The 26,103-nt window shown below is 35.0% G+C and overlaps 1 protein-coding gene across 1 annotated transcript; it reads left to right on the top strand.

Annotated features, from left to right (window-relative positions):
- The first annotated feature begins 46 nt into the window (after positions 1-46).
- Positions 47-22,841, top strand: plekha8 (pleckstrin homology domain containing, family A (phosphoinositide binding specific) member 8). Its single transcript, XM_056474820.1, has 13 exons — positions 47-180; positions 539-655; positions 1,804-1,959; positions 3,543-3,673; positions 3,916-4,074; positions 4,182-4,222; positions 4,300-4,403; positions 7,355-7,649; positions 11,073-11,158; positions 15,610-15,668; positions 17,191-17,392; positions 17,533-17,594; positions 20,279-22,841. The coding sequence occupies exons 1-13, from the start codon at positions 141-143 to the stop codon at positions 20,474-20,476; spliced, it is 1,650 nt and encodes a 549-aa protein (XP_056330795.1). The 5' UTR covers positions 47-140; the 3' UTR covers positions 20,477-22,841.
- Positions 22,842-26,103: the final 3,262 nt, after the last annotated feature.

Below are 26,103 nucleotides of genomic sequence, written 5' to 3'. Positions count from 1 at the left end.
TAATCTCGGTTCGCTCCTTTCGTTCAGCGTCTTTTACATACGACTGTCGTAGTTGAGAATTATCTCGAGTTTCTCAAAGCGGCTGTGTTGAGTTCAGTCTTGCCACGACAAAGTAATGAATTGTCAAGAGGGGGTCAACCATGGAGGGAGTTCTCTATAAATGGACCAACTATATTAGTGGTATGTACGCTGCAACAGTTAAAAGTATATCACGTAAACGAGTGAAGTCTGTAAAGCCGTTAGCCTGTTTGCTAGCTCCATAAACGAAGTTAAGCTATCATCCTCTTTAACTCTCTGTGTCGTTACTTGTTAAAAGCATTGACACAAAGACGTGCGTTTAATCTGCTAAAATAATTTGCTAAAAGGTTTGCTTTTGTTAATATCATTACGTACTGGATTCTGCAGACAATGGCAGTTAAAAGGCTCCTCTTGACTGGAAAAACAAGTCGAGCCATATAATGTTCATGGATCTAAAATGTCATCAGGTGCGTTGTTACTGTGTCATTTGCTGTGGTAAACGTCATTGCTCTTTTGAAAGGTTGGCAGCCACGTTGGTTCGTTCTTGAGGGAGGGACTCTTTCCTATTATGACTCTCAAGAAGATGCTTGGAAAGGATGCAAAGGGAGCATCAAAATATCTGTGTGTGAAATACAAGGTAAGAATAAGTTATATCCAGCCTAAGTTGGGCAGGGAACCTGATAACTTGTTACATCACAACCAGCTATTCTTTATGTGTTTACAGAAGAGCTCATAAAAATATGCCTCCGAGTGCTAACAAGTGGTTGTTTCTTCATTTTTTTAAAGTCATAAAACTAAAAGATTTCATTATAATTGACAATATATCATGTAAGTTAGTGCAGTCAAACGGTCAATCGGATCCAAGATAAAATAGAAAATAAATATATTTACATACATTTTTATATTTGTATATAATTTGCATTTATATATATATATATATATATATATATATATATATATATATATATATATATATATATATATATATATATATATATATATATGCACGGTTGAAGTCAGAATTATTAGCCCTCCTGAATTATTAGCCCCCTGTTTATTTTTTTTATTTTTCAACACATTTATAAATGCAATAGTTTTAATAACTGGTTTTATCTTTGCCTTGATGACAGTAAATAATATTTGACTAGATATTTTTCAAGGCTCTTCTATACAGCTTAAATTGACATTTAAAGGCTTAACAAGGTTAACTAGGCAGGTTAGGGTAATTAGGCAATTTATGAACCCTTTTCATAAGACTGTTATGATGCGTCTAATCATCATAATCTTAAGTCCTTGAAAGTTTTAAATATTTTGATTTTTTAAAAATCGTATGATCATTTATATTTATTTATGAATGTATAAAATCATTTTTGCGTCAATTACAAAAAATTCAAAAAGAATTGTGGCTGAGAGTAAATTTAACATTATTCTCTCCTCTGGCTGCCGTCATCAGTCTCGTGCAATTTTTTTCCTTTTTCTGAAAGTCTTGATAACACCATTGTGGAGTTTTTCTTTTATTATTTCTGCAAACTGAGTTGTTAAAAAAAATTATTTGTTGTACTCTCCCATTCGCTGCGCTCTAAGTTTACCCAGCTATGATGCCTTCTGCTACTGAGCAACCCGGAAATGTGAAAAGGGTCAACAGTATAACGATGGTTTGTTCTGTTGACTATCAAAAAATCGAGCTTATTATTGTATTTTGTAAGTTACAAAAACACCACAGTACTGCATTAAAAGGCCCACTTTGCTTATCGGTGGTCTTTGTCCTCTTTCTGTCCACTGCAGTTCACCCATCAGATTTCACGAGGCTTGATCTGATCATTCCAGGAGAACAATACTTTTACCTCAGGGCAATTAATGCAGCAGAGAGGCAGAAATGGCTTGTGGCATTAGGGACTGCGAAAGCCTGTCTCACAGACAACCGAACCAAGAGAGAGAAGGGTGAGTGTTGTATTTCTGCTGTAATAGACAAGATATTCTCTGCAGATCATCTGACAAAATGGGATAATGTAATATTTGCCCACCAAAGCTTTTTTGGTAAATAAAATCACAGTACTCTTTAATAAAATTACAAGTTTATGTTACTGAAGTGTTCCGTGTCACATTATCCCGTTTAAAACATCATAACATACACACGCCAAAGAAACAATATTGTTATTATTATTGTTGTTATTATTATTATTATTATTTATATTATAAACATCACTTTATTGTTACAATGATGCTGTGCTATTATGTATTTATTATTATTATTATTATTATTATTATTATTATTATTAGTTGTACTGTAAACATCACTTTATTGTTATGATGCTGTGCTATTATGTATTCATTATTATTATTATTATTATTATTATTATTATTATTATTATTATTATTATTATTGTTGTTATACATTTATTATTATTTTTTCTGTATTATAAAAATCAATTTATTGTTATGATGCTATGCTATTATTATTATTATTATTATTATTATTAATATAAACATCACTTTATTGTTATAAAGATGCTGTGCTGTTATGTATTTATTATTGTTATGATGATTATGATTATTTATTATTTTTATTATTATTATTATTATTATTTGTATTATAAACATCACTTTATTGTTATGATGCTGTGTTGTTATGTATTTATTATTATTATTACTATTATTGTTATTAATTAGATAATAATAATAATAATAATAATTATTATTATTATTATTATTATTATTGTTATACATTTATTATAATTTTTTCTTTATTATTATTTGTATTATAAAAATCAATGTATTGTTATGATGCTATGCTATTATGTATTTATTATTGTTAATTATTATTATTATTATTATTATTATTATTATTATTTGTATTATTATAAACATCACTTTATTGTTATAATGCTGTGTTATTATGTATTTATTATTATTATTATTATGATTATTAATATTATTATTATTATGTGTACTGTAAACATCACTTTATTGTTGTAATGATGCTGTGCTATTATGTATTTATTATTATTATTATTATTATTATTATTATTATCATGATTATTGTTGTTATTATTATTATTATTATTATTATTATTATTATTATTATTATTATATTTTTGTTGTTTTAGGATTCGTTCAATTACATAAACAGCATTTTTGTGTGATAGAAAAATATAATGTATTTACAAACATACTTGCACTTTTTATCAGTTTAATGGATGTTTGCTGAATAAAATATTGACATCTTTAAAAAGCAAATCTTATTGAGGCCAAACCTTTTAATTGTAGTATGTTTTCAATGTTATACCCATTGAATATTAGCTTTTTCCACTAAAATGTGCCAAAAATATACTTGGCCTGGCCCCAGCTTCCTGTTTTTGCAGCATTTCATTGCAGGAAACACAATTGTGGCTCATTCACTGGAAATCCACTAAGATTATGTAATGCATCCAGGTCGTGACGATTTCTCATTTTGCAATTCCTCTGTCGGATCAGCTGTACAAAGAAAAAAGGAGTGTCGACTGTGTTCTCTTTTATCTTCTCAGAGCTCCAGGAAAACACAGAGGCTCTGAAAACAAAAATGTCAGAGCTGAGGCTTTACTGTGATCTCCTCCTTCAGCAAGTGAACAAAATACAAGAAAGCCCTCTAGCAGAGACGTCAGCTGGTTCTGGTGAGGTATGAAAGTGCTTTAATTTTCAGAGTCGCCCTTCACCATACTTACAGCTGAAAAGGACATTATTATTACTATTATTCCATTAAACAATTTACAAGCTTGTCAAACATCAAGGAGATTTTTAAGTGTATCTTTATTTTTATTCTAAGTTTGTGTGATTTGCCACAAAACTGAGGGCCAAAAATCAAAATTGCACTGATCATGCGAGGCTCTGAGATGTGTTTTGGGTGCATGTGGATTTCAGGAAGGGGATGAGACTGGAAATCTAGTGAAGTCCACATGCACCACCTTCTTGAAGACCCTGGAAGAGTGTATGCAGATTGCTAGTCGGACTTTCAATCCAGACCTTCTCAGTCGAACCCCTCCGGGCTCTCCTCCTGTGGCTACCATCAAACCTCAGAAGGTATATTAAAAAATGCAATCACCAAATAAAAAATATGAACGTTTGTGTTTTTTGTAGATCCTAATTTGCTGTCGCAACCTAATATTGAATGTGTCATTTTTCCATAGATCAAATCTAATGATCCCAGAAATCTGCATTCAGGAGAAACGTGAGTTTGTTACTTTTTTAGTCAGTTTTGCTTTGTTTTGTTTTTTCTATAAACCATTTGAAATATGTGTTATGTAGACGAAAGGACTTAATAAACACCTCAGGAACATCAGCACATGAGAGTGGACCAGATAATGAACCACCTCCATCTCCTCATGAAAACATACGGACACCTCACACAGGTATGGCAAACGTTATTAAAGGGGTCCTGAGGTTTCACCTCAAATTATATCAGCTATCATTTAAATACCATAGTAAATAGTGTGGTTGTACAATGCAATGATACACTAGAACAATGGTCTCAAACTCAATTCCAGGAGGGCCACAGCTCTGAACAGTTTAGCTCCAACCAGCTCCAACTCACACCTGATTAATAGTTTCTATTAGTCTTGAAGACCTTGATTAGTTGGATCAGGTGTGTTTAATTAGACTTCGAGCAAAAGTGTGCAGAGCTGTGGCCCTCCATGAATCCAGTTTGAGACCTATGCTTAACAATAGGAATTCTCAAACTTGGTCCTGGAGGGCCATGTGTCCTGCAAAGTTTAGTGCCAATGCCAATCAGACACACCTGGGCTAGCTAATAAAGCTCATACTAGGCTTTCTAGAAACTGTATGAAATACAACCTGAAATCTCAAACAGAATTTTAAGACTAGATTTTATCTAGTAATTTTTAGCAATGTCGTATTGAACATACAAGATTAACCAATTTTTTTTTTTGCTCAAAGGTGAAGACCCCACTCAGTGTTTGTATTGCACAATTCCTATCAGAGTAAATCACATTTTACTGGATTGTCCTGCTTTTAATGATTCCAGAAGACTTTTTTTAATTAAATGATCTCTCTTAAAGACATGTTTTGAAAAGTGACAGCAGGAAATTTTTTTAGAATTTTTATCATGAATTGCGCTATAAACTTATTTAATTTATGTATTAATTAGTTTGTTGATTTTTTTTTTTTTTTTTTTTTAATTGCACAATTATTATTGAAACGTTCTTGCTGACATGGCATTAAATAAAAAATTCATTACATTAAAAGGGGGTAAAAAATCTGACAAAGTTATGTTGAAACAGCTGCAGAGAAAATAAAACTTAAATCATAAATGAACAATGTATTAAAGTCGTAAGCCTGAAAGATTTGTGTTTCTGGTGTAGTACCAAACTTTTTATTTAATTTACTGTTGTTTATTGTTTACTCAAGGAGTTCAAAGGGTAATGGACATGGGCAGGTTTGTCTTTATTGCTATAGCACTTTTTACCATGTAGATTGAGTCAAAGCAGCTTAAGATAGATGAAGTTCTAGTACTGAAACTGCTTCAGTCCAGTTTTCACAGTTGAAGTTCAATGTAATGTAAATTCATTGCTGAAATCTGAAACGCTAAACACTGCACCGCTCTAGTCCCAAATCAAACAAACCAGTAGCGAGGAACAAATTTCACCAGTTGACAGAAGTGAAGTGAGAAAAACCAGGCTCAGCTGGACAAAACCAGTTCTCCTCTGGCCAAACATGTTATGCAGAGCTGCAGTCAGGGGCTTGAGAACGATGGATATTTGTCGTGGAGAAGCTGCAGGTCTGAGTAGGTCACCGTCGGGTGTTTAGGCTAGCCCACAGGATCAATGCAGAGAAAGAGATGGATTGTTATGGTCCGCACCATCTCATGTGCAGGCATGAATTTGCCATATGTGATTGATCTGTTTGTCTTGGGTGTGAAAACGGGTTATTGGTAATTCACCTCAATTTCTTGTGGTTTTCTCATGCTTTAATGTCAAAATCAAAACCTGCATTCAAGTTCACTTGCCATTGGTTTTCTTTTTTTAAAGTTTGCATAGAAATACCACTGTTGGTTATATCTGATAATGTAAACAGATTGGAGGAAGAAATTTATTAGTATCAGTGACGGGTCTCTTGGAAAAAGTGATGACAAAACTTGCACAACGCAGCTCAACCAACCCTCTGCCCATTGGGAATGCTTTGAGTGGGAATTATTCTAAATTCTGGAGATCGTGTACATTTCTAGAAGAAGATTCAGGACCAAATTTGAGGTGTTTGAGGGAGTTCAGAAACAATGCTTACTGACTGACTGCTTGATGTTCTTTCATGTTCAAACTGCAAAAGTACACATTGATTCATTCATTCATTTTATTTTTGGCTTAGTTTCTTTATTAATCGGGTTGCCACAGCGGAATGAACCATCAACTTATCCAGCATATGTTTTACATAGCAGATGCCCTTCCAGCCACAACCCAACACTGGGAAACACCCATACACTCTTGCAATTGCATTAAAAGGGTGTTCATTCATTGATTCATTCATTTTCTTTTCGGCTTAGTCCCTTTATTAATCTGGGCCTGACCGGACCTGAGTGCTACAGATGACAGCGCAGAGGGTTATTGCACAAAAACAAGAGAACGGATTTAATTAGGGATTTAGCTGAATTTTAGCCATGACTAGGCCCACACGGAATCTGCATGTGCAGAAATCAGCAGATTTCTGCCGATTTTTAGCTCATCATTGAGTCTATGTATTTACTTGTGTAAATGTGTGTAAATTTATATTTATTCTGTTTTTAAACTAATTTCACTAATATTATTGTGATATAATAATAGTAATATTAAAATGTTCATTTGATTTATGTACAATACAGTTTGTAAAGTAATATGTTTTGTCTTTCAGTAGATATATTATAGAGACCCTTGCTTTGTTTAACAAGTAAGTGGATCTAATTGGATTTGCATTGTAAACAATAACAATTAAAGTTAAATGCATTACATAAATAATACATTAAGTAAAAAAAAAATTAAATTTTTGGATTTCGTATATTAAGTTTTTAGTTATGATACTCCTAAAATCATCCAGCATAAATCTGCATATTCTTTACAAAATTCTCTGCATAAATACCGAAAAATGTCCACAGATTCTGTCTGTCTGGGGGAAAAAAATACAGGGGGCTAATAATTCAGGAGGGATAATAATTCTGACTTCAGCTGCACACACACACATCTTCAAATCTCAGAAAATGTGTGTGGGGGTTTTATGACCCTTTAACTCAGTTGATTGTGAAGTCAAAAGTGGTTTTAGATGCAGCAGTTTGACACAATTCTCCTTACATGTTTCGTCTATGTCTTGCTCTCTTCAGAAAGTAGTTTAATGGAGGACCAAGAGGATCACATTGAGCCTCATAATGGCTCTTCATCAAGCACACAGGACCATGAAGAACCTGCTGAAGAGCAAGAGAAGGACCGATCGATAGAAGATGCAGACCACAGCCAAGAAGAACAACAGGAAGTCTCCATGAGCCACACACAGAACAAAAAAGAAGTCCAAGAAGACATCCAGGTTGACCTAGAAGTGAATAAACCCCAGTCAGAGAACAAACAGGAAGGGGAAGATGAAGATAAGGTGGACACATTCTTCAGTACCATGAGCCACAGGTATGAGGAGCCTCCATTGCTGTGATCCTGAGGACACGACATGAATGTATTTCACACATTTACACTTTTCTGAATGCGGTTGTCGGTTTATATAGTCATGCTAATATTAACTTATGAGTTAACTTTTTTCTTAGAGTTTTGTTTATAGAATTGTTACAGCATTTCAGTATAAATCTAGACTGAGGGAATAGAAATCTACAAAGAGAAGTTACACTTTACAAAACGGTTCCAGAAGTTAGTGTTGCTAAATGTTTTAACTAACTTGAATAAACAACGAACAGTACTTTTTATTACATTATTCATATTTTTAACATTAGTTAATTAAAATAGTCGTTCATTGTTAGTTCTCATTAACCCATGGTGCACTAACTAATGTTAATGTGGATTTAAACATAAGTATAAATAATTAATGCCGTACAAGTATTGTTCATACCAGTGGAACCTTGTTGTAAAGTGTGAGTACATTTTTCAAAGTTAACCAGGTGCAACGCTATAAAATGTGTCTTGTGTTAAAGGATCTTTTTTTAGATTAACTGCAAGGTCTATTCAATAATCTGTGAAATTATCCAGGAAAAATGACTATTGGATTGATACTTCATAAAACTGAACACTTGTAATTGAAGTCTGTGGTGTAATTGTTACACTTACTCTACTCGCAGTGCAATATTATTGATCTTACGATTGACTGATTTTGTTTCTTGTGCAAAAATAAGACCCCTTTAAACTGAACACTTTGCGTCTCACCTGGTTGGATCTCAATGTCAAAGGCACTTTCCACAAATATGGTGCACTTTGCTACCCTGTTCCTCTTTTTCAAACATTAGAAGCCTTCTTGGAAAAACTAAAATGAGCATTTGTTGGGGGAAAAACTGTTATCTAGTAGTATAACATCATACTTTGTAAAGTAGTTTTTAACCAATTACATTTTTACTTTTCCACATCACAGGTATTAAGCTCCCAGTAAAATACAATAGTGTTATATAAAATATCAATGAATTGCTGTTAAATTTATTGTAGTGAAAAGCTATTTTTAATTATTTGGAATTACTAAACAGCTAAACCTGTTACCAGATGCTACCTTTTGTTTTGATTTCCAAAATAATAAAACATCACATTCTTTAACATTTTATCAAGAGAGGAACCATAATCAGCTGCAACCTTAATTAGACACACCTGTCTTTGATTACCAAGTGCTCATTCAGATCCTACTTAAGCTACGGTCACACTAGGCTTTGTGTGTGCGAAATTCTGCCGTGCGGCGCTGCAAAAAGGGGCGGGATTAAACAAGCTTTTTAGATATTTAAAAAAGCGAGCGATTGCTCCATGTTTTAAATTTCTGTTCAGAGAGGTCATGTTTTGATCCTCGATTGGTCTCACACAGTCAGGTGATGCGATTTCGCAGGTCAGAGTTCACCAAGCTTGAACTTTGCACCGCAGCAACCTGCGAAACTTGACGCATGACCCCGCGTTTCCGGTCTGACGCATTCGCGTGCGTATGAATGGAAGTCTATGGGAAGAAAAGTCAAGTGTGACCGCAGCTTAAAGCTGCGGTCACACTCGGCTTTGTGTGTGCGAAATTCTGTCGTGCGGCGCTACAAAAAGGGGCGGGATTAAACAAGCTAATTAGACATTTAAAAAAGTGAACGATTGCTCCATGTTTCAAATTTTTGCTCAGAGAGGTCCTGTTTTGAACCTCGATTGGTCTCATGCAGCCAAGTGATGCGATTTCACAGGTCAGAGTTCACCAAGCTTGAACTTTGCACCGCAGCAACCTGCGAAACTAAACGCATGACCCCGTGTTTCCGGTCTGACGTGACGTATTCTGACGTATTGGTGGACTCTGACCTGCGAAATCGCATCACTTGACTGCGTGAGACCAATCGAGGATCAAAACATGACCTCTCTGGACAGAAATTTAAAACATGGACCAATCGCTCTCTTTTTAAATGTCTAATCATCTTGTTTAATCCCGCCCCTTTTTGCAGCGCCGCACAACAGAATTTCGCACATACAAACTATGGTGTGACTGCAGATTCACCATGCAAAAGTTAATGCCAGATAAGTTTATATAAATACCGGAACGCAAAACACTAATATCTGATATTTCCCGGGACAGGATCAGGCATGATCCGGCTCAAATTTAGCACTGGTTGGAGAAAAGATAGGCAGATTTCCAGGAGCATTGTTGAACACCCCTGATATATGGTAACTTCATTTACATTGATTACAATATAATTGATTACAATACAATATTAGTCATTTTAGCCAATATTCAAAGGAAGTTATCAATTAATATTTAGCCTTTTTTTTTTTTTTTTTTTTTTTTTTTTTTGGACCGAGTTTTCGCATATTTTTAAAATGTTTTTCACAATTTAGGTGTTTAAAAAAAGTTTTCAGATAGAGCAGACAATTACTTTTAATTGAAGGTTTTATGATTTCCACAATATTGGTTGCGTGGACAAAATTGAATTTGATGGATTATATCAGAATTTCGGTTAATAAATCAAAAGTAAACGTAAACCAATTAATAACATGGACTGCAAAATCCACAAAAATACTATTTAGTTATTTTTCAATGCTCCATGTTCTGTGTGTGTGCGTGAAAGAATAACACAGACAATAACTGTGTTGGACATGTATGTTTATTAATAACTCTAAACCAACATTTATTAGTGTTATTATTTCATATCAGCGAGTCCTTAGTTTCTTTTTCACCCCATTGAGATCACTTACATATTTAGATTTACAACATTTTGGTGACATGGTTTGCATAAATCTAAAAAAAAATAAAATGCTGTTTAAAAAAAGATGATTTTTACATGCATTGTGCACAATATGTATAATACTTTGATTGACTTTCGGAAGGTAACCATGTTTGTGGAAAGGTCCAAAACAATAATCTAAATGTCTCACAAAGTCAAAATAAAAGCATGTAAAGCTTTGAAAGGCAAATGGTTCATGGTTAAACATTTATCATGGTATGTTTTCTTTTAATCGCTCAAAATGAAGCCTGGCCTGTGATGATGGTTTGTAGATGTTTCTATTTTGTTTTTGCATTTTAATTCTTTCTTCTTTTTGAGGTCATCAGATAACGACAGTACTAATCTGTTCCTTCATTTGTCTATATTGAATTGAACCAGTAATGCGATCAAATCAGTGTGGCAGTGTTCAAATATGAAAACCTTTTTCAGTATTACTATATCATTGTGAAGGTGTCTCATTTAAAAAAAAAAAAAAAAAACTGTATTTTATTTAATGTGTGCTTTTCTTAATTAAGGACTGCATGCTCCAAACTGTTTTTTGTTTTTCTTCTGCTTTGACTATGTTTGCTTTGTTTTATTTCCTCAAATAAATGTGTGCTTTTTTGGTGTGTGCACTAATGTATTGTCCTTGTCTGAATGTCTGTGGTTTGTTTTCTTGTAGATTTAGTGATATAATACTGGAGGAGGAGAGGGGTATTCCCACACAGGCCTTTTTGGATTCTTGCTATGCTATAGTACCAGTTTTAGGTAGGACACTCTCTATCTGTCCTTCTTTTTTTCTCTATTTTCTGCCCATTATGTAGCTTTTGTCTTTTTCTTCCCGCAAGTCCCATCTCTGTCAGTCTCTGCTCTCATTAGTGTTGTGCTTATTAAAGGTTTATAAAGGCTACGGGGAACACTTATTTCTGTCATGCTGTGCATGTGCTGGCTCACCACGTGTCCTTGATTAAATAAATGTCATTGTACTGGGAAAGTGTGGTTAGTATGTGGCCAAGAACGACAAAATCTAATGAATGTCAACAATCACAAAGGATATATGCTTTTCTTTTCAAATTCAGTTCAGTTTATTTCTAAAGCATGTTTTAAAAACAACACAAGTTAACACAACACAGGCCAAAGTACTTCAAAATTAGATACTGTGACATGCATGCATAATTAAAACACATTTAATGCAAAACTAAGTTGAATACTACACCATCCAACCCTCCAACCCTAATCAAACACAGCTGATCCAACTGATCAAGGTGATCTAACTAATCAAGGTGTACAAGACTACTAAATGCTACTAGTCTTGAACACCTTGATTAGTTGGATCAGCTGTGTTTGATTAGGGTTGGAGCAAATCTGTGCAGAGCTGCAGCCCTCCAGTGATTGAGTTATGTACCATAATAGCCACTAAGAGGAGATATGTGTTTTCAGCGTTAACCATGACCCAGACCATGAAGTCCTTTTAAAACCATTAGCACTACCTTATATTAGGGATGCTCAGATCAGGATTTTTGCACTGATTCCTTGTCATGGTGATCGGCCTATACCAAGTACCGATTCTAATGCTTCAAGCTTTATAATGCATAAGCCACATGTATGATACTTAAGAAAAGATCTCTCCTAACCTAAGAGAATAAATTAAAAATGTTGCATATAATTACTTAAACATGTCTCTTGTAACCATTTAGTGTGGAAATGTAATGGTCAGAAGTAGTTTTGCAAAACAAAATCAGTAACAAAGCAATTTGGAAACATTGTAAACAATGAAAGAAAAATTCTACATGTCTCAATGAAGTTTTAAAGTGCATATTTGATGCATAAGAAGTTAAAGTGCTCCATTAGTCCATTAGTCCTTTACTAAAAGGAAATCGGTCCATAAACTACTATTTATTGCAATAAGTATATTATGATAAGTTTATTAAATAGTCAGGTTAAAAATAATTATGTTTTTTTATTTCCCTAATATTTCCAGCCAGGTTTTAATGATCTTGCAATATTGTTAAAAACACAGAACTTTCAGTTCTGATATGCAAAAAGATTTTAGTTCTTATATGTCCCCTGCTTGTAAACTCATAAACAAACAATTGTGATCGGCTCATGAGATCGCCCAGATTAGCGAGTACAGATCGAGTCATAAAATGTGATTATCGGCCGATGCCGATTGATCGGAGCATCCTTGCCTTTTATTGCACTCTATACTCAATGGGCAACCAGTGTAGAGAAACCAGCACAGGGGATATACTAGTGTAATTCCTTGTGCCAGTTAAAAGTTTGGCTGCAGCATTTTGCACTCTCTATGGCCAGGCAGTATGCTTTTTTCACCAAACCTAGGTATACAGAGTTCCAATAGTCCAGTCTTGAAGAGATAAACATGTCACTAACAGTTTCCAAATCGCTAAAGCTTAAAAAGTTCTTCAACTTAGCATTGCCCCTCAGCAGAAAGAAACTAACTTTGACAATTGCAAAGAATTTCAGCTCAGAATCAAAAATCACCCCCCAGGTTCCTCACGTCCGTATTCACATTGGTTGTAAGGGGACTTAAGCAAAGGGCCAGTTTCTCCGCTACTTTAGATGCACCAAAATTCAACACATCTGATTTGGAGTCATTTAACTGCAAAAATCTTGATGCCATCCAGACCTTTATCTCATCCAGACACATCATCAGGGATAAAAAAAAAATGGCCTAATCATTACAGCTTAAAGGAAGATACAACTAGGTGTCGTCAGCGTAAAAATGATTCTCTTAAAGAGGCTTTATGTACAATTTAGAAAAAAATGATACTGGTGCCCATTAAAGAGTTAGTTCACACAAAAATGAAAATTCTGTTATTAATTACTCCGCTTAAATACTCATGTCATTCTAACTCTCTGAGACATTTCTTCATCTTCAGGACCCAAATTAAAATATTTTAGATAAAACCCCAGAGCTCTCTGATCCTCCATAGACAGCAATTCAACATCAAGAAAAAAACAAAAACTTTGTTAAAGGATTCCATGTGAATTTAATGGTTCAACTTCAAGCTCAAAAAAGACTTTGTGTGACACTTTTGCCTGTAGTAAACATGAACCTTAATCTGATGCAGAAGACAAAGGTGAACGAAGTAGGGTTTTTTTTTGGTGCGCGAAAGTGTTTTTGGAGCTTTATGTGATTATTCAATTAAATTAAATTCATGTTTATTTATATAGTGCTTTTACAATGTAGATTGTGTCAATGCAGCATAACAGTAAAGTCCAGATTTCAGAGTTGAAGTATAGTTTAGTTCAGTTCAGTGTGGTTTAAATTTCACTGCTGAAAGTTCAAACACCGTAGAGCGAATCCACTGAAGCGCAGCTCCATAAGTACCGATCCAAGCCAGAGGTGACGCGTCGAGAAAAAAAAACTTCGCCAATTGACGAGGTGAAGGGGGAAAAAAACTCAAGAGATACTAGGCTCTGTTAATCATGACCATTATTCTTCTGGCCAAACTTCCTGCGTGGAGCTGCAGTGTAGGTGCCAGAGGCTGGAGAAGCTGCAGGAAGTGTTCCGGCGGGAGGTCGGGCTGGCCCACAGGATCAATGCGGGGACTCTTGTGTCACGGTGGTTTTTCAGGAATCAGTCTTATGCTCTCCATTCCTCCATGACGACCACAGCATCATCTCAGGATACGGCCTGGTCCAGGATTATGGATACCTTGGGATTATCTCTTCACAGGTTTTGGATCGCATCAATGGCACTGCATAGTCTCTAGGGACCTCGAAATGATTATCCCCAGGTGGAAATAGAGAATAAAGACAATAATTAGCATAGCTGCTGTTCATAGTGTATTTAAACGAGATGCAAAAATATAAATAAAAATAGCAGTTATATAAACAAACATAGAAACTCTCATATGCTTTAAATGTTTGTTTCTAACACAATGTCTGGCGTATTGAGAAGTGTGTCCTGCAGGTGGTTGTCAAGCCAGCTCACCTGCATGGAGCACATTCATGCATCATACCGTTATGCGATGCATTGAGCGTATGCTTTACTAAAACGATAGGTCTTTAATCTAGTTTTGAACTGATTATAGTTAAACCACTGGAGTCACATTGAATGGTCTATGGAGGGCAAGAGAGCTCCTGGATTTCATCCAAAATATTTATATATACACACACACACAACATATGCATATAATATAACAACATATGGTTGAGGCTGAACAAATGATGACAGATTTTATTTTTATTTTTGGGTAAACGCCTTTTAATGCATAGCAATGCAGATCGGGGTGTTTTTTATTTTATTTTATTTAGTTTTTTGGTGGCACTAGTTAGTGTATTGGTGTAGTTTTTGCACATCTCTTTACATTTGAATGGGCATTTTGCTTTATTGCTGGTGTTTTTCTGCGGGTGGTGGTTGATCATCAGGAAGAGAGCAGTGTGCAGGTAATGTAGATCATTTGACAGCACATAAACTGGATGGTTATTTTACACAAATTTTGTTGATCATCAAAATGTTTTAAATGATTTATTAGTGCCAAATATTTGAAAAAAATGTTCTGTTGTTTTTGTCTGAGTTTATTTGCTCAAACATATAGTAGAAATTTGAACACTGAAGGGTTCCCACAGATAATGGAATTTCTGGAATATTTCCATTTATCAAAATGTAATTTTTCTTTAATCTATCGTGTTTTTTTCATCACATAGTTTCAGATATTTTGTCTATTGCTATGTTTAGGTTATTTTTAGTACCATTTTATTATTTTTCTAATTGTCAACTGGCAGTCACTCACCAGGAAATTGTTACGCCAAACTTACCAGGAAATGTTAATTTCCAGAGCTTTGGCTACAAAATGACCTCTTCAATGACTAGGGTATTCTTGTTTCTTTTAATTTAATAAAAAAATTGAGGTAAAATATTTGTTTACATGATGGCTATTAAATTAATGAATAAATATATTCAAGATAAAACTATTTTAATATTATGCAAAGCACAGAAGTGGTCATGTAAGTTCAGCTTTTTAATCTGTGAAAGTCAGTATCAATCAAAGTCAGGAAATTTAATATATGGCTTGGAGTGGGAACAGAATTTGTTTGAGTTTAAATGTAATGTAATGTCCTTTTCTGTCACTTTTAATCACTGAGGCCATTATTGTATTAACATTTTTCAGGGAATAGTATTTTACTGACCCCATGCCTGTTTGGTCAGAAATAACCATCGAAGTATACTTACAAATGCTTTCTCCCCTCAGACAAGCTTGGGCCAACTGTCTTTGCTCCAGTTAAAATAGATTTTGTTGGTAACATCAAGGTAAGTGTCCTATACATTTTTGTTTAATAATTTTTTGAATTAAATGAACAGTGAATTTAAATTGGGATGTTGCATATGTTATTTATCTAATGTTTTATTTCAGTCCATCTTGTACAGAAATTCATAATTGAACACAATTTTTTAAGTCTAATAATTTCCCCCTTTGTATTACAAATTCTACATTTTGTTAACGGGTGTGCAAAAGTCTTTGACCACCATTAGATTTGTTGTTTTAGCTGTGGTTTATGACCATTTGTAATCTCTCTGTCTCTACTTGAACAGTGAAATCAGATGAAAATATTATAGAGATGATTAATATTATATATTAAAAGATTAAACAACTTGGAAAAGTACTGACCCAAGCCTAAAATATAAAATAGCACAGTATAAGCGTTTTCTTTGTGCCCATGGGAATCACACTTAATATTGACTTTAACAGAACAGTCTATTTTTTTTAGTGTATATTTTTTTTCTGTTTGCATCTTAATCATAGATATATACACTAGATATCGCATACTGACCCTGAGCATGGGTCAATAGCACTGCCACATTTTTACAGTGCTCCCAGGACAAGTCATTCAACTTGGGGGGTGTTTCAGGACATGGATTAGATCAAATTTTACAGGGAGGGATGATAATACATTTCCATGCACACAAACACACGCTGTATGTCAGCAATGCCCATGCAGTCACTTATCCATCGATGTAGAAAAGTGATGTAAAATTATAATATTTGTAATTTAAAAAATATTTGCATACTGACCACTAGGAAAACTCCCAATCATATTTATGTTAATATATCATCGCTCTGGATGGCCAGTTCTCCACTACACCTTGGTCTCACATTTATTTCTAAGGAGCGCTAACCTGTACTAAAATGGCAGTTCTACTGACGCATTCCTTTCAATAGACATCAATAGCGTAGCGTAGCATCTAATGTAAATATCTATGCATCTTAATAAAGAGACTAAAACAACCCTTAATCCTTTTGTCTAAACCCTTTTTGCGCAGTACTTTGCAATATAATCAAATCAGACTGAATCAGAATAATTTTGCCAACAAGATTTAGTTCATATAATATTTAGTGACCAGTTAAAGTGAAGCACTTTTATATGTTTAAGTTGGGAACACTTTAAAATAATGGTCTATTAGTTAATGTGTTTACTAACATGAGCAACCTATTAGTAATACAATTATTATGGTGTTTATTCACCTTTTTTAACGTTCGTTAAGGTTAGTTCATGTTAACACACTTTGCATTAACTAATGTTAATTTATATTTACATAATGCGTCAGTTAATGTTAAACTATAATTAATAAATGCTTTACATAATGTTAGTAAATCCATTGACTAATGGACTATTATTCTAAAAGTTTACCTTTTTGTTTTTTATTTTCTTTATATTTAATACAAATTATAGGTTAAAACTCCAGAACACTTATAGACTGTACTTGTTTTTTGGAACCACAAGAGGGCATAATAACTTGACCTGAGAGATTTTTTTTTTATTTGCTCCATCAGAAAATCCAGCAGAAGGTGGTGTCAGATCCAGAGAGTTTCCCCACCTTACAGAGCATTGTGCTGCATGAGGTGAAAACGGAGGTGGCACATGTGCGAAACTCAGCCACAGAGGCGCTCCTGTGGCTTAAACGTGGACTCAAGTTCCTTAAAGAATTCCTCTCTGAAATCAACACGGGGATGAAGGACGTCCAAGGGGCTCTTTGTAAGACACATGATCAAAACTAAAAATGTTTTGTGTTGTTAAAAGCATGTATTTTAGAATACACAAGCCACTTTCATTCACGTATGGTGTAATCAGTGATTGTTAGTTTCTCCTGTTGATTTTTTTTTTCTTTCTTTTAGATAATGCATATGGAAAGACACTACGGCAGTATCATGGATGGGTTGTTCGAGGCGTTTTTGCAGTACGAATTGTTATTTATCAATTTCAAAGCAAAGTTTTGTCTGAAAACTGACTTTTAGAGCAATCATACAACAATGGGTTGACAATAATCAAAATGACAAAAAAATCCATGATTTTTTTTGTAAGAAAAATGTTTAATGTTTAAAATGTTTAAAACTAAACCATTTTATGTAACTTCCGGTTAGCATTGTCCATCATCAACATCTTCATTTGAGGTTCTTTTTTGCTGTATTAGCTAACAAGCATGCATTTTGTCTGTCTCTCAACAACATGGATTTTATTATCAAGAGATAAAAAAAACACAATTCTGTCAAGCTGATGGCGCTAATGCACCAAAAATTGCACCTTAAAAGAAGGACAAAATTATGATGGACTGTAATCCTCAGAATGGTTGATAATGGTTTCCAAAAAAAAGGATATTTTTCTCACGAAATCAGCCACCAAAAAAATAAAAATCAGCCACCCTTTGTTATCGTAGAGATGGAAAAGCCCAAGATCATTTAAAAATATCTAATTAGTTTGGATAAACTAACTTTTTAAGTAATATCACTCACTCACTCAAGCAAGCAAGACATTTAAGTGATTTTGATAAATGTGAAACAGATTTTTACAGACTATATCAACAAATATTGGTAATATTGAGCAATTAAGTGAACATTAGAAACAATCCTGTAATTTCTTTTGTCAAAGAAAATAGTTTAGAATAAAGCTGGAGCAAGAGCAACACTGCAGTGTTTAGCTCCTTAATTAAAGGGATAGTTCAACCAAAAAGTAAGTCTTTGAAGAGAGTCATCAAGACTGCTGGTTGATATGACGCATTGACTTCCATAGTAATTCTTTTTCCTACTATGAACGTCAATGGGTACCGTCAACTAGTGTCATTCAAAATATCTTTTTTTGTGTGTTCAACAGAATGAAGAAACTCATAACGGTTTAAAACCACATGAGGGAGAGTAAATAGGTATGTTTCCATCCAAAAACGCGAGTTAACTTTATGCGCAAAACTGGATTATCGCATAAAAGATGTGCGAATAAAGCAACGTTTCCATCCAACGAGTCAAATAGAACAAAATCGTCACTTCCTGATTAAGTGGCACCAAATATCAACAGTAAAAACGGAATTTGCTGCGGTAGGATAAGCTGCGTCAATCTTTCCTTTATTTAATAAATGACTTGCACATCAGAAGACAGTGCTGACACGCAATGAACGCATGGTGGCGTTTAAAGGTGTGAGACGCGGAGCACAGAAGCTATTGATTCTGGAGGTCATTAATAATATAATAACACTAACATTGAGATGGTTACGGCATTTTAGAATGACCAAAACAACATTTCAGATGTTTTACAATGTGGTCAGCTTGCTTTTTTTATCCATTTACACAAATGTTCATCATCACATGATCTCTTATGACAAAATCATGCCCTTTGTTAATGCACATACTGGAATTTGTCCGGTAAAAGTGTTTCCATCTCAGTTTATGTGCATCTTTTCTTATAGAGTAAAAAGTTTATTTTACTCAGTTATGCACATACATTTGTTATGCACATTTTCAAAATTTATGCACATCTTGGCATTTCCATCAACCGTTTTTTATGTGCATAAAAATAGGTGGATAGAAACATAGCTATTGATAAGGCAATTTGGGTGAACACTCTCTTAAGACTGTTTTATTTAAAAAAAATGGAGTGAGCCAATGATTTAGTGATGCATTCATAAAGACAGTCCTACGATTTGGTTCTAAATAAGTCCGCAGTGAATCATTTAAATGAACAATTCAGTGAATCACTCATTAAGACAGGGACTTGTCGCCACATACTGGCAGTTTTAGTGCCATATTTTATTTATGCATCAAAAGTGTAAACTAGCCATGGTACTAACACAAAAATACTTGTTCGGTACAGCTTGACTTTTTGCATTTCCTCTGCAAGTTAGTACAACTTAAAGTGGCTGGGATTATTGTTATAGTAGCTCCACTTCTACTGCTGTGACATCATCTCACTGGATCTGTTTCTCGGCTACCAATGAAAAGATTGTCTGGACCTTTTCTACTAACCACAATGCTGCCATTTTAGGTAGTGATTTAGTAGTGGTATAACAACGGTTTAGTCATTTGAACCAACAATACTATTTAAGTATAACAGATTTAGGATCAGGGTGGGACCAAGCTGGAGTGCTCACTCTGATCCCCCTGGCTGTGCAATGGTTGGGGAAATTCCAAACTGAACCAAAAAACAAACGATTACAATTGGCTTAAGATTGGCAAGGATAATTTGGCATATGCGTCAACCAGCAGAACCTGGGAATTAAAAATAAATAAATAAAAAAATATAATAGTGAGGATTCTCTTGAAACTATCAGTGATCAGCTGTGTAATCGTCATGTTTCGGTAACTGTATGGCCACTTGGAATCTCAACCAAGGTAGTACTAAAAAAAAGGCACTAGGTACAGAATGCAGTGGAAAAGCACCCAAAAGTAAGTCGTAGAAACTGAACCACACTGTACCATGCAGTAGAAAAATGACTAGAAACACTCTGTAAAACAAATCCCCCAAAATATGAGGCTGTTATAATTATTATTACTATTATTATTATTATAATTATTATTATTATTATTTTCACATTGCACACCTCTCCTATGGACAACATCGTGACTAAGTTTGTGTATTTGTTTTGGTGTGTCTTAGCTCGCTCTTAGGGCTGCGCCTTCCTACGAGGGCTTTATGGCTGCTCTGGTGTCTTATGAAGGAGACGAGCTGAAGGAAGGCTTCACAACCGGGATGCATCGAGACCTGGACGTCTACCTGCCGGCTATGGAGAACCAGCTCTCCATCCTGGATGCTCTCTATGAAGAATACGGCTTGGAGTCAGATGAGATTGTGTGACCAACACAAACGCACAGTGAAACAAATCCTGCATCTGACAGAGCTCAGCGGTTTCAGGAGTTTAACCGCTCTGGGGTAACCGAAAAACTAAGTTAGTGTTGAAGAAGACGATGAGGTTTCTGCAAGAGATTAACAGTAGGATTGTGTTTGTAAATGTGGCATCATTAACAGTCATTCCGGAAGAATTTGAGCAGCCGCATCAAAAAAAATTATGACAGATGAAGGAGCGTTTTGATTCCAAGTGTTTTCAGGGAGCAGCTGTATTTTTTTAGAAACCTTTAAGTGTTTTGTTGACATTGGTTGTAGGTCTTTTCATAAGCGTGTAGGCATCAAATGGCAGATATGGTGAAGATTTTGTTTGGCTGGCAGTAAAGGTGTTAGTCTCAGTATCTTTATTCATGGTAAAAGTGCAAGAGCGCCTTGTATTACGTTTCTTCCGATCTTCACGTTTCATTCGTTTTAGGCTAGCACAAAATGGAGGCATGCAGAGGCTTTTGAGAATCACAAAAAAAAGTAATTCATGAAAAAAAAAATGCTTATGTTAAAGGAACACTCTGCTTTGATTTGGAAATAGGCTTAACTCCCTAGATTTTAAAAGTTGAATTTTACTATTTTTAAGCCATTCAGCTTAATTCTGGGTCTGGCTGAAGCTCTTAGTTTAGCATTAATGGTTAGAACATTAGCATCTCGTTTATTAAAAAAAAAAAAAGAGTTTTGAAATATTTGCTATTTCAAATTTGACAGTTTTGTACTTATATTTTGTAATAATACTAACGGAAAATTAAAAGTTGTTATTTTATAGACCAGTGTTTCTCAACCACATTCCTGGAGGATCACCAATACTGCATGTTTTGGATGTCTTCTTGGTCTGTTACACCCATTACAGTTCTTTCAGTCTCTGCTAATGAGTTGATGTTCAGGTGTGAATCGGGTGTGGTTGGTTAAGGAGACGTGGAAAATGTGCAGAGCTGGTGGTCCTACAGGGACATGGTTGAGAAACATTGTTTTAGACCAATATGGCTAGGAACTATACCCTCATTCTGGTTTAATGGTCAAGGAGCTTTGCTGCCATACAATAGCTGCAGCCTGCGCAATTATTTTATTGATATTATTATTAATTATATAATTGCCCCATCTGCAGCCATGGTATGGCAGCAAAGTTCACTGGTTTCTTAAACCAGAATAAGAGCAGAGTTCCTAGCCAAAAAATAGCAACTTTTCATTTTCTTAGCCTTAGTATGCGATGTAACAACAGAAGATTCAAGTATTTGTTATCAGAAGATTAAAGCAAAAATGATAAACTCTCTCTGGATTTTTAAACATTTTTTAGGGAGATGCTAATGGTCTAATCCAATTCAATAATTTATGCTAAGCTAAGATAAAAAGTCTCTCACCAGACCTTGAGATTGGCTGAAAAAAATGGTAAAACTGAACTGTTTACGCTAGGTGAGTTGTCAAATGAGACTTTTTTTTTTTTTTTTTTTAAGTGGAAATAGTATGGGCTATTTTTTGCAGTGTGATCTTTCAACATTCACAATTCAGGATTCACAGCAAGATCAGTTTGGTTGGAGGGACCAAAAGAGTTTTTGATTTCCTGAAGAAGAAAAAATGTAAAAATGTTTCCCTAGCGACTTTATTTATTGACTTATTTATATGAATATCAATTCTAACTTTTGATTTTTCTACAAGAATCACACTGTGCTCATTATCCGATCATATGATTAATGCCAATTTGTGCATGTTGCATTGCATGGGTTTTGTTTTTATATTTTCAAAGTAATACAGATTTGTATTGCTAAATGATTAGCAGATGATGACTGTTCTCCTAGGTTCACTTTTGAATCTATTTGCATTCCATAAGTTTTGAACTTAATTCCAACTAGCAGTTTTATATTTATAAATAGGTTCTTATAACCTTGCCACATTTCTGTTTAATTGAATTTTGGCTTAACTGTTATTATTAAATGCAGTGTGTACTTTAAAATGGACAGCTGACATAAAATAATCATAATATTGTAATTAGATGAAGCCCTGAGATGCCAGAAAAAAAAACTGGTGGAGCAGTTTTGAACGAAAACAAAAAACTTTCCAGAAAAGAGGAATGTTAATAGTCAGAATGAGACATTTTTCAAAACATCTTTGAAGGTAGTGAGTAACTCACTTTTGTTTGTTTGTTTGTTAACTGAGGAATATTAATAAGATTTCATTTAAAAAGCAGACATGGCAGAAGTGATTTTACCTTTAGGAATAGCACACACAGGATCCATGTTGCCATTCACAAGTATTAAAATGTCTATATGCTATGCATTTTTTATATATGTATTTACTAATTGTAATTTTAAAGTCTTATGTCATTTATAACAAACTACTTGCAGTGTCTTTTTAATCTGTTTTATTCTTTGCATATGCAGCTGGTGAATTATCTGTTGTCAAAGTCGTGGGGAGATCAGCACGAGGCATTATCCATTCTTGTGGCAGTATTAGACACAAGTAATGTTACATGGTTGTTATGACACTCAATCCTTCAATATCTGGATGTGGTTGCTGGGAGACTCTCACCATAACAAGGATGACTAGACTCCATAATAAGGGACTAGAATAGAAGGATTTTTTTTATGTGCATGTGTGACAAATAGAGAAAGGTTTCTGTTACTCTGAATAATTAGAAGCAGTGGCTTTCTTTGATGTATTCCACAAAACATATATGTAGGTACTAAACGTGTTTCTGTAACTAAAAATAGCATTTATTAAATGGGCATCGTAACATTTTTTAAATAAACTGGGATCCATACACAATGGAAAAACTTTACCTATGCAGCGCTGCTCCATCATTTCCATGGGGCTGATGGGAAAGCATTCAGGAGTGCGGACTGCAGATGGGAATTGGCACATGGATACCAAATTAACCTCTCGCAACACCCAAAGCAATCTATCAACAACAACTTGGCCCATGAACAGAGTTTTCCAGTGACCTGAATTCAAGCTTCTTGGAAGGAGAGGTTTAATGTTAATTGGATTGCAGCCATTCAAACAGAACATAAAATGTTCTTGATTAAGCAATATCACACATGCTTTTTTTAAACCACTTCAATAAACGAGAAGTTAATAGAGTAGCTTACGTAATCAAATATAACATATGCTTCTTTTCCATGTAAACAGATATTATTTTTCCCAACACAAGTCAAAACTTAACTCCATAGGAATGTACAATATTGTATCAAATAAGCTTACATATATAAGCATGCATGTTTCAACATGAGCTCATTGTGTTGCAGTTTAGTTCCAACCCTGCTTCAACACATTTAAAGGGCACCTATGGTGAAAATATCTACTTTTCAAGCTGTTTGGACAGACTTGTGTAGGTATAGTGTATAGACCGTCATATTAGGGTGATATAAACACACCCAATACATTTTTTTTTTAATTCAACAACATAAAAATGGTGGACTAATTGGAGCGGTTTTCAGACCAACCACAACTTGACGTAGGAGTGCGGTCCCCGCGCCCACCGACTTGATTGACAGCTGTGTATTAACATGTCGTATGTAGTAACGTGTATAATCATATCAACAAGGCAGGATGTGCGCAAAGCAACCAGGAATAAAAGGTCTGTTCAGTTTGCTAGGATTATCAATCATCATCAAATGTGATCAAGAGTTTTACAAGTTTGAAATGTTTTAAAACATTTAGTGTTAACATAAAAATAGTGTTACTATGGCATTATGTTTCAAAGTCTGCATTTACACTGCATGGTTCAAGTGACTCGATTCCGATTTTTTTATTTATTTTTTTCCTCCCATGTGGCACAGATCAGATATGGCCCATGTACTTGTAAGCAGGAAAAAATCACATGGATTCCGATTTACTCAAATCAGTTCAGGCCTTGGACGTGGAAATTTATCCGATATGAATCGGATCCGTGCCCTTGTGTTTGCAGTGTAAGCAGGTAGATCGGCAATGCAAGTCGCGCGTCATTAAAAACCATAGTGAATGACATCAAGACACTTTCATTTCGGAACATCAGCAGTCCCTAACCTTAAATCTCATACACGAGGACTAAAAGAAGCCTTTATATTGTCATATAGCACAAGTATTTAAACATGATAACGAGAGAGAGAGCGCAAAACATCCACCATGTAACCAATATAAACTAATATAAAAGTGTGGCATACATCACGCGCATAAATCACGCCATAGACATTACATTAAAGAGCCCATATTATGGGTTTTTGAAAATGCCCTTCCATGTAGTGTGTAACACAGGTCTAAGTGAAGTGAAATATCCAGCTAAGGCTTAAATCTGTAAGTGTACAGTGTTTAAAACTATTGATTCATCTATAAAAGAGTCGACTCATAGTGCTTCAAACGAGTGGCTAACGAGTCATTAGGTGTTTCGTGATGACACGACTACGAAACACAAGTAGTTGTGCGCGCAAACCTGGGAGATTTGAAACCTGCGGCCCCGCCCACTAACAGAAAAAAGCCCCCCACACACACAGACACCGGTCGAATTAAGTCACGCTGTGCAGATGAATATTATTGACAGTCTACTCAAAGATGAAACCTCAGCAATATAGCCCAGCCTTGAGCAGATTGAGTGCTTCTGGAAACTATATGCTTACAAAGAAGACTTCATCGGCCATTTGTTAAAGGAAGGATCAGTAAAGACTGTCAGAACATGGTACAGTGCATCATGGATCAGTTTCTTCCTCCATTTCACAAGTGTAAGTACGTGCGATTAAAATTGTCAGCTGTTCCTACACGCATGCAACGGTCAAGTTTCAAAATAGTTCAGCTCAGGTTCGAGGTGAGTTGTCTAAATTGCACCCAGCAAGCTGAAATGGCGCTCTAGGCGTGTGTTTTGTGTCCTCTGAGGAGGAGGGTAATGTGTGTGTGTGTGTGTGTGTGTGTGTGTGTTGTGTCCTCTGAGGAGGGTAATGTGTGTGTGCGTGTGTGTGTGTGTGTGTGTGTGTGTGAAAAGAGCAGGTAGAGTGTGACAAGCTAGGAGATCTCCTCGCCAGTTCTTGGTGTTTTTGCTCAATAAAATAGTTAGTCGTTTGTATTTTCTAGTCCATCGTCTGTATTTATATTCACCCACTGGCAGCCAAAATCCACGCCTTACACTATGAAGCATGTGTGCACTGTGACTACTTTTATATTGTTGATTAGCAGCTGGGCATTTCACTGTCTCTGGCTGAAGGCTGTCAGTGTCGACCAATCAGAGCAGGCTGTCATCGGTCCAATCAGCGCAGATTAGCTTTGCGCTAAGGAGGGGTTTGGGAACAAATGAATCGCTGTACGATTCATATGGGAGTCGCTGGGATAATTAGGTAAAAATAAATGCAGATTATAAGACCATGAAAGTGTTTTTTGACCTTGCATGCATATTACACTGTTGTTGGAGACCCTTACAATCAAAATATAACCCTATTTCATGTATAATATGGGCTCTTTAAGCCTACTGGTTTAAAAAGGCCTAGAAAAAAAAATGGTCAAATGAGAACTTTTCTGTCATAAACTATAGTAAAACAACTTGTAAAAAATAATAATAAAAAAAAAACCGTGAAGATGTGAACAGATTTCCTGGTCATTGCACCTCTGCCTTGTGCTGTGTAAATACAGACAAT

The sequence above is a fragment of the Danio aesculapii genome, chromosome 16, assembly GCF_903798145.1.
Source record: "Danio aesculapii chromosome 16, fDanAes4.1, whole genome shotgun sequence".
In the NCBI taxonomy this organism is placed as follows: domain Eukaryota; kingdom Metazoa; phylum Chordata; class Actinopteri; order Cypriniformes; family Danionidae; genus Danio; species Danio aesculapii.
The sequence above is the reverse complement of the archived record's forward strand: the minus strand, read 5'-3'. Positions and strand labels throughout refer to the sequence as shown.

What these genes read in the sequence shown, in the direction of transcription:
- plekha8 (XM_056474820.1), top strand. Translation starts at nt 141, where the DNA reads ATGGAGGGAGTTCTCTATAAATGGACCAACTATATTAGTG. An exon ending in ATCTGTGTGTGAAATACAAG is followed by an intron (nt 656 to 1,803) that starts GTAAGAATAAGT and finishes TGTCCACTGCAG; the next exon opens with TTCACCCATCAGATTTCACG. An exon ending in CATACGGACACCTCACACAG is followed by an intron (nt 4,404 to 7,354) that starts GTATGGCAAACG and finishes TGCTCTCTTCAG; the next exon opens with AAAGTAGTTTAATGGAGGAC.